This window comes from Bombus vosnesenskii, unplaced genomic scaffold, assembly GCF_011952255.1.
Source record: "Bombus vosnesenskii isolate JDL3184/JDL3185 unplaced genomic scaffold, Bvos_JDL3184-5_v1.1 scf7180000013295, whole genome shotgun sequence".
NCBI classification, from domain to species: domain Eukaryota; kingdom Metazoa; phylum Arthropoda; class Insecta; order Hymenoptera; family Apidae; genus Bombus; species Bombus vosnesenskii.
In genome coordinates this window covers 3727868-3738194 of record NW_022882946.1, presented here as the reverse complement: position 1 = coordinate 3738194, position 10327 = coordinate 3727868, and the positions used below count along the sequence as shown (strand labels likewise).

The following is a 10327-nucleotide window of genomic DNA, read 5'->3' as shown; positions in this document are numbered from 1 at the left end:
TCTACGACCATTGGTTTGGAAATTGCGAAACGACCGATGCCACTCGTTAAATGTCGCAGACTTCCAGCAACGCCGGTGCGAGTGACTTATCTGTCATGTAATTTTCAAAGCTCGTTCGCGCATTTGCATACGTTCAACACGCTATGAGTATCTAAAATAACATGTGAATATAATAATAATAATTATAATAATAATAAATCCTACAACAAAATAGCGTGATATACACCTACCTGTACGGATCAGGTAGAATTTCAAGGAAGTTTCGATTGAAAATTGATGATCGATAATCAACAACCGCTTTCAACGGTAATTGACGTTTCCTTTGCGATCTATTTGTCAAACGCGACTTTGGACGATTCGTTTCTTTCAGCAGTAGTCGGCGAACATATATTCATCGCGCATAAAGGATCAAAGGAAAAGGACGAATAATGCAAAAATCAACTGTTGAGGTTATTCGGTGTGTAAACAGAGAAAACACGTGGATAAATTGTAAGGTAGAAAATATATTTAAATAGAAGTGTAATAAGTAAAAATACAATTTGAGCTGGTCCAGATCCGCACGCTAGCTGTGTTACCTAATAACTGAAAACCCCGAAGCCAACGTCGCCTGTCTACTGTTTATGGCCTGACTTCGTCGCAGTCTTTTGTCTACGCGCTGTCGATGGCTTCGGTGCTTGAGAAAACTAAAAAAGACCAGATGTAGAGTTTTCTTAGAAGTTTTTTTTTTTTTTTTTATTTATTTGTTGAAATTACAATCAATTCTCGCGTTGAGAATTTTCAGTAATTTTTCTGGCGTGGCGCAGTGACATGGCTGTTTATTTACAATAAGTTAATACTTATTATAGATAGGTATAATTTATAAGTATTATAAGTAAGTGCATATGCTTAATTTGGATAATTAAATGAATCTGACGTTTAGGTCTAGCGGGTAGTGCCTCTTCAGCCTGCGAGTCTGGTCCGTCGTATCGAGTAGTCCAGTGATTAGGGGGTTTCGGTGTTTGTTGATTCTTTTGCTGTATCTGTTGCTATATTTTGCTATTTCCTCTTTGACGGTGGGTATCTTGAGGTCGCGGTGTATTGTTTCATTGGTTACATACCAAGGTGCGTCAATTAGGGATCTTAGCGTTTTCGATTGAAAGAAGTGGTAACCATTTCAACATCAACTAACCACCGTTTCGTCAGTTGGGGATGAGTCAGTGCACGGTAGGTTCGTACGGTTACATCTGGTCAGGTACAGGTCAGTCGGTGGTTCAGGGATTGCAACACGGTAATAGGCGATGCAACACGATGACAAAGTACTCTTCGCTTTATACGAGTGAAATATGTTGAGATTATTCGATGTGTGAACAGAGGAACGCGTGGATAGATTGTAAAGTAGAAAGTATATTTTAATACAGAGAAGTGTAAATACAAGTAGGAATATAATTTGAGCTGGTTCCTACCCGCACGCTAGTAATGTTACCCTATAACTGGAAACCCTGAAGTCATCGTCACCTGTCTACGGTCTATGTTCTGCCTTCGTCTATCGTCTATACGCTATCGATGGATTCGGTGCTTGAGAAAACAAAGACCAGACGTAGAGTTTTCTTAGAAGTGGTGACCACTTCAACAAAATACATAGATATAAATGAATGAGATATAAATGAAAGAAATATTATTGCAAATATCGCGAAGAGGTCTTTCAAACTTGCCTCTTTATTTCGATAGAAATAAAAGTTTAAACGACTAATTAGCGATCGGCCGACCTTATTATCCGCTGGAATATTAGTAAAACGTGGATCACGTTGTTGGTATTTTATCGTGTAAAGAATATTCCAGGTATATTGGCTATATAAAATTTGAATACCTATATCTTTCTAGATATGTGTCAACTTTAACAATTTCTTCAAATGTATCTGCTAAATGCGAAGAAAGAAGTTTATCGTTAAGAAGAAAGAAGTATTTTATCGTTCTGAAGGAAAGTTGTACGTAGCAACGAAATTAGGTAGGTATATGAAGATATGTGACGCGTTTATTAAACTGTATCACATGAAACCACTCGTGGTGATACTTATAATTTAACCTTGATACTTTTTTCAGATATATATATATATCCGACATATATATCCATCTATATCGTTTTAATTATACGATTTTTCTAATTACGCATACAGAACGATGTGCCGTAACACGATAAAAGTGGAAGCCCTGTTATTAAAACTTTGAAAAGTGCATCGTTGCATGCGCGACAAATTTGTTTCCAAGTGCTGCGAACGGGTAGAAATGAGAAATAAAGGGGAGAGAGAGAGAGAAAAAAAAAGGAGAAAACTGGTAGGGGAGACAGACAGGGAAAAAGAGAGGGTGGGGCAAAGGCGCGCGAGAGAACGAAAATTTGATATTCATGAAGCATTTTAAAGTCGTGCCATCCGAGAAATGGGTATAGAATATAGACTGCTAAGCAGGGGTAGACTCGTAGATATTTGCGGAAACCTATTTAGATGCGAATTCGTGATTCGCGGCCGTCGTTCGCATTTTCGCTGCGAACGCTCGGACGTCGAACTTTTCTTTGACGAAAGGAAAAAACGAACGACGCGGGAGATGCTAGTAAGAGTCGCCTATGCGCTTAATTATCTTTTTAATTCATAAACGTCGCCGTTTTTCAGTTTCGCGAGATGGTAAAAAAAATTGTAATTATTAGACTGTCCGCAAAGTATCTTTAGTTTTTTTTTAAAGAAAATAATACACGCGCAATGTGTTTTCTTTTATATTAGTTTATCGAATTATGGACGAACATAATAATAGAAATAGAACGAAATGGATCATACGTGATTCAATGAAATAATATAAAACAGAAATTGTTGCTCATCTATGATCAGCTTATGAAACAACTTAATACTTATTCTAAGAATTAAAAGGTCTAATTCTAATTCTAAATTACGAGTGACAGAGAAGAAATCGATATTGAATCTTAGAGCCTCGCGAAGGAAGATATTAATAAGAACGACGACGTATTAGGATAAAAGAAATTGTTGTTTCTAATCGTTTTATTAATCGAATAGTACATTTTTGCAAACTGGTAGCTAAACGATAGGTATATTTGCCTAAGTTGGATGAATGAGAAAAAACGAAGAATCGTGAGAAGTTAATCCGAATAACAGGTAACTATATATCTACATAGATAATTAGAATTTTATCGTTAATAAAGGGAAAATTGACATTTGATCTTGTGTCGAATGGTAGGTATCTGTATCGTACCGAAACTGTGAAACTCGCTTCGATGTATTACGATGCATTACTATAATAAGCAAGACTATTATCGTAATGATAATAATTACCAATTTATAACGTAATATCTGCTTAAGATAACTTTGGAATACATTTGGTTTATTTAAAAACACTTGCGAGAATATACAACATTGCGAAACGCGTGCAATGTAACGACAAAATGTTTCGAAAATCAGTGCGATAAGAAATGTAGTTCATGGAAGCGTAGGTATATGTATATGTCGATATTGTGGATACAGTGCACCGAAGTGCGTGTTCCGTGACGTTATTTTACTTTTAAGTACCAAAGTTCAGAAACTTTTCGAAATAAAAGTCGAATATTTATATTTTAAATGAACGAATATCGTACGATGGATGTGATATCACTCACCAATTGTCGTTCGAACGAATAAAATCTAAAATAGGTAGATAGGTACATACGCGGCACAAAATCCAGTAAAATACGATAATCGATATAAAATCACCTCTTCGATCTCTGCAATATCGAAATTTTCAATACCAAAAATTTGAATAGACAGGAATTACAGCGAGAGAATCTCACAGGTATCTATGAATAGTATCTAATCGTTTTTCTATGAATTAATCAGAAGTCGAATATTTATATTTTAAATGATCGAATATTTATATTTTAAATGAACGAATATCGTACGATGGATGTGATATCACTCACCAATTGTCGTTCGAACGAATAAAATCTAAAATAGGTAGATAGATACATACGCGGCACAAAATCCAGTAAAATACGATAATCGATATAAAATCATCTCTTCGATCTCTGCAATATCGAAATTTTCAATACCAAAAATTTGAATAGACAGGAATTACAGCGAGAGAATCTCACAGGTATCTATGAATGGTATCTAATCGTTTTTCTATGAATTAATCAGAAGTCGAATATTTATATTTTAAATGAACGAATATCGTACGATGGATGTGATATCACTCATCAATTGTCGTTCGAACGAATAAAATCTAAAATAGGTAGATAGGTACATACGCGGCACAAAGTCCAGTAAAATACGATAATCGATATAAAATCATCTCTTCGATCTCTGTAATATCAAAATTTTCAATACCAAAAATTTGAATAGGCAGGAATCACAGCGAGAGAATCTCACAGGTATCTATGAATGGTATCTAATCGTTTTCCTATGAATTAATCAGAAAACGTATTTCGCACTGGGTCATTTGAGATAATCGAAAGGTACGTACACGTATTCGATTATCTCAAATGACCCGGTCAACATTCGACGCTTCGATCGTTGAAAAAACGAAGAACGAACATCGTTATCCGATGATAATTATCCTCGCGGAGGTTCGAGTCGGTTGAATAAGGTCACGCATTTAATCTCGCGCCGTTTCCCTGTCGGAAAACCGACACGGATCGAACTGAAACTCGAACGGCGAGATTTTTCCATTCACATCCACATGCACGATCCCTGGAGGAAACCAGTGACTTCCGCGTTCCCTAATTCCAGTCGCGCGACCGTCAGCATATCGCTAAGTAGGTACACCTATATGTATGTAACTGGGAAGAATAATGACACAACTGTGAAAAAGTAATTTTCCAACGGATCGTAAGATCGATTTTAGCTCGTATTCGAAATTAAATAAGGAGAAGAATATTCGACTATATCGGAAACGAAGCGATCGTCGGATCTTATATTTTAGTTACATTTCAATCTTGTTTATCTGCTTGCTACGAGACATTGCCGAACGTTATCATAATTACGTTAACGAAATTATAATTAACGAATGATTTTACTTATCACGGGTAATGTTACACCTATCCGACTAGTTGTGAGACGATATCACATTTTTGCAAACGAAACAAGCCACGTTCCCTGCAAGTATTTCTCCTCGATATATCTGTCTATCCATTGTATCGTACATTTTCTTCCGAAAGCAACGATAATTGTAAATATTTCCTTACTTCTATCTAACCGACCCAAGCTCGATGGCTAGAAAAATTATTACCTAATTTAACCCGACCCTTGAGGTTTTCGAAAAGCGTATACCTAGAATGTGTCGTAAAAGAGTAAATAATGACGAGTATATCTACTTAATATATTTTACTTTTCAATTTTACTACTGCTGTTTACTACGATTATTAAATCTCAATTTAAACAGCATATTGTAATTACTTTTTACGCATGACGAGCGTACTGGTCAAATTAGCCAACTGTTTAAGCAAAACCTACACAGGTATCTTCCTTTAGAAGCTGAGAACCTGCGAATAATTTCCATCGATAGAATAAAACAATCCGTCTGTTTACCAACCTTGTGCTTGACTCGATCGCGATATAGTTGCGATTCTTCGGCCAACGATATTTCATCGGCGTGCACGATACGTACACACTTGCGTGTTTCAGTTACGCGGTTCTCCCGCGGAAAATCGTACTCCGATTTGGAGGATCGTGGCCGCGCGATAACGGGTCACCTCTTATATACCGAGCGGCGCTAAATTGAAATCCCGTGAAAAGAGAGCGGTACGCGGCAAAGATCGCTAGGAGACGGCGTATGCGTGTGTGTGTATGCGCGCGCGCGCGCCTAAGTACAGGCGAAGGGGTGGGGTTAAGCGGAGCAACGCGTCCGCTGAAAAATTATAATAATCACTTTAGAAATTAATGGTACGTCCGCGGAGGCACGGGAGAGATCCGTGCCGGGAGTGACAAGGTGGTTGGCCGATAGTGGGGGGTAAGAGAGCGGCGTGCAAATGGCGACTCCAGCTCCGCCAGCCAATCGTTGCACGCGCACCCCAGAATCGAGTGAACGCTGGTCACGCCTAGTCATGACGTCACCATGTCCTGCGCGTAGAGTCACTTCTCTACCACACTCGTCGGAAGAGTATCACTCGCCACACTCGTATCCAGCGTAGCTTATCACGCGCCTTCTTTTTCTCTTTTCTACTGGATGCCGGCTTGCGACCTACGCGCACGCGACAAAAATCACGATACAACGGTGAGCGATAAGTCAGCCGTTGAGTTCTTCGTACGGATCCGTGAGCCTTCTACGGATACGTTGCAAGCTTGACGAAGATCGAAAAATCGAAGTATCGAAGATCGAATGGTTGGAGAGATCGACGAGTCGGTTCTCAGAGCAGGACCGTTTTTTGGCGGGAACAGTTTGGGAAAAGTGTGCCGTGGGTGATAGTGTTGACAGTGCATCGACGTTACGCGAGAGACGCGAAGCACCGTAAACGTCAGCTCTCCGTTCGAGTGAATTCTTCGCAAAACGAAACAATGATCGTGCAACAATGGTGCGATAAAATGGTTACATGGTTCGGAAACAGTGATTAACCTTTCATCCGCTGAACATCGTATATTCCTATTGACTGGAGATACTTATCTTCCCGCCGGTATTATAAATCTACTGTTCGTCGAGTGTTCTATCACGTAGATATATAGAAATATAGCGCTGCTATACGTACGTTTTCCATCGGTCCATCTATTTTGAATCGCACGAAACGTCGCTACCGTTCGACAAGACTGTCAAGAGTTGTTGAATTTGCTCGCTGGTGATTGCCATCCGATCGAAAGAACGAGATAAATAAAAATAATAATAAAGTGGAGTTAGGGTGAAAAATCAAGGATTTTGTTGGACGTGGTGGGGGGTGTTGTAATTTGCGAGAAGATCGGGAATAGCGTCCTTCGAATCGTTAGGTGGAGTCGTTTGGAAAAGTGGTCACGACGCAACAAACGGTGACGAGTTGTCCAGGGGGTGGCGAAGGCGGCGGCGGTGCAGGTGGCGGTGGCGGTGGCAGCGAGAAGACGGTCCCGTATGCGGCTACGACGGGTCCGGTAGAGGAGGTGGAGGCGCAGGAGGTGGAGGTAGAGGTCGACGAGGTTAAGATGGAAGCCGAGGAGCATCTCGCGAGAGAATACGTACAGGAGTTTGTTCTCGATCATCTCGATCCCGCCGACGTCAAACGAGAGGTTAGTCGTTGATTCCTCCCGTTGGAGGTTAACATTCTCTTATATTCGTATTAGCTGTGTTTTATCGTACATCCGTACTTATATACCTATATGTTACGGCGAAAGCGTCAAATTTAGTAAATAGTACGTACGTATACACGACTGTGTGGGTTCGTCGGTGTATACGAATTTACACGAGGTTCCGAAGTACGAAAGTATAGGTAGGTAGATGCAAAGAAATTCGTACCTAGTATTTTTAGTAAGTTTGTTTGTTTAGATATACTATGCGAATAATGTAGTAGTGTGTTTCTGCTACTAGTGACAAAGCTTAAATTTTGTTGTTTCAAGATAAATATTTATATATTTGTGAAAAGTGACGTGTGTGTTTACCTACGCGTAGGGTATCTATTTACCAAACTAATGCGTATATTCGCTTTAACGTATAGGTATGTATAATGTACACTTAATACGTAGTATCGAATATTTACTATATAGAAAATATTATATGTATGCTATGTAAGTATTAGATTTACTGTATGAATATACTTACTTACCTAAATAACGTTTGCACGTTTACACGATAGCTAAATATACCTGCCTATGGAATGCACATAATATATAAAATAGCCAAAGTAAAGCGGAACAAGTCCCTATTTCGGTTTCGTTCCTTTAATTGGTTTTCGTAAGAATACGAAATTCCCCAAACATCCACAGTCGATATTAAATTAAGATTTACATACATATATACATACATATATATAAAGAGAGAGAGAGAGAGAGAAAGAGAGAGAGAGTTAGATATTTTGATTTATTTTTCAATATCGTGAACGTTTTTATTTTCATTTGCATCTAATAAGAATTAAATTTAGTAATTAATCGAGCTTGACTCGATAAATGACAGCGTTGTATAGGGATTTTTATAGTTTACGATGTCGCTTGAGTCTTTGAATTGAAATATTCGAGAATATAATTCGAATATGTAATATAATATGATATATAATATAACATAAATGTGATCACTATCTTGATGTTTTGCATTGGAAATATCTTACTTTAAATGGAAAGAGTATAAGTAGGTACTTAGGTATTCGTACATTTTAATAGAGTTTCGCCCAAACACGAAAGGCGTTCTTACAACGATATTAAAAATAACTCCATGTTACAAAACGAGGTAAAATTCAACAAGTAGGTATTATTATCTATAGTTCATCGACTACATGGTAAAACGAGATTGACCAGTACCTAAACGACGGAAAACTATGATAACTTCTTAATCACGATGCATCGTGTATTAAGTATAAGTTACTTTTCGAAACATTGATTTTTTATTCTAAATTAAGTGTACTTGTTACGCGGTTTCTTTCACGACAGAATTAATTTATCGAATTATACCAACGATCGGAAAATAATTTTCGTTACGGGTGTCTGTCGATTCATCGAATCTGCACGTCGATGGGCGTTCATTGAAAAAGATTATTCGCGAGTTATATTTTTTTGTTTTTTTCTCCTCTTTTTTTTTTAGCGAACACAGAGACGAATTAATTCATACGCGTTGTGATTTAACACACGCTGAAAGTTTCCACTGACGTTGAAATCGTGTGTGTAAATGGAGTCACGTGCGTTGTTCTACGTTATATAAGCTTGAAATTATTACGTTATATATTTATATGAAAAGCGGAAAACGGAACATGTTTCCATATAAACATCGGACGACAAATACTAAACTCTTCAACCGATTTCTCGAGGTTTTCAGATTTCAATGAAAAATAGATACCTTCCGTTATCGCGAAAATTACACAAGTATCGATCGAACGATATATTTTTCTACGCGAAATAGACGTTAGTTCAAACTTTTCTTTTTTAATTTTCCTGCCCCAAGAATTTCTTGTTTACAAAAATTGTGATAATGTATTATTATAGGTAGGTACACGCGTTAAGAGATAGTTATCTATCTACCTACTTGGAAAAGATATTTCAGGTTTGTATTTTAATTCTAATAAATCGACAAAAGAAATTTGATGGTACGTTTGATGGAAATTTCGGTTTACGTTTAAGAATCACATAATTTCTAGATACGTTACTCGTTGTTACTTAAATACTTAGGTCAACGAATTAGTGCTTAAATCAATCGCGTCTCTATAAGCAATGCTCAAAGTATTACTTACATAATAATAATCCATATACTTTCGAAATACGTCGATCCATTATCAAATAGACAACTTGCCACCATTTCCAATCTGATTAATTGCATCGTGTATCATCTTCATTTTTATTTTCTTCCATACTTGATGTCTGGAATACAGAGTAAAAAAATAGCCGGAATAGCATAAATTATGAGGAGAATTAGATATTAAATTTATAAACTAAGCCTATAAACCGATTAAACTTTATTTGTGGAAACTAATTTGTCTTCGTCGAAGTAGCATAATATCAATCAATATTATCAAATGTATTTCAAATGTATACGTGTTGACACTCGTTGATATTTTTACTTGTCTTTGCCGATAAAAAAATTATATCAGGACAAGTAACGTTTATACGAGATAATTAAGTAATATCTTTTATTACACAATGATGTTTATTTTCCTGTACCAACTAACTTTCTCCTGGAACGATTTGTTTGTATCGACAAGAATAACCAAGATATTAACGAATGATAGATAAACGAAATATGTAATGTACCTATCTCGTAGATGTAATATAACGTGTGACAGGGTAAGCTAGGAATCAGAAGGATATTTGAGTTGAGCTAAGTAATTCGTTTTGTAATTTGCCAAATTCGGTTATCAACATAACGGGAACACCGGAATCTAAGTTTGAAAATAGATTATATAATTCTTTATTAGTGGCGTAACGAATAGCAAAGTATACGTTGTGTACTTACATAGTCAGCTCGCTAGTCATAATTTTCTTTGAGGATAAAACTCCTACTCATAGGAATGAGAAGATCGTTCAGCTAACGTTAATAGTTGACAATAATAGTCACTAATGAATTTTGATTCTCAGTTGTAATTATCGTAATTCGGTAGTGTATACAGGGTGGTTGGTAACTGGTGGTACAAGGCGGAAAGGGGGTGATTCTACGCGAAAAAAGAAGTCGAAAATATAGAATACAAATTTTTCGTTCGAGGCTTCGTTTTCGAGAAAAT

At 37.2% G+C, this 10327-nt stretch overlaps 1 protein-coding gene across 3 annotated transcripts in view; it reads left to right on the top strand.

Moving 5' to 3' along the window:
- The first annotated feature begins 5901 nt into the window (after positions 1-5901).
- LOC117233263 (histone-lysine N-methyltransferase 2D-like) overlaps positions 5902-10327 on the top strand; it is a 79403-nt gene continuing 74977 nt past the window's right edge. Inside the window, exon 1 of one of the 3 annotated variants that reach the window (XM_033493390.1) lies at positions 5902-7199. In XM_033493390.1, the coding sequence (XP_033349281.1) occupies positions 7116-7199 (84 nt within the window). In that variant the 5' untranslated portion in view covers positions 5902-7115. The remainder of the gene's footprint in view (positions 7200-10327) is intronic. The other 2 variants (XM_033493389.1, XM_033493391.1) reach the window with 2 other exon arrangements.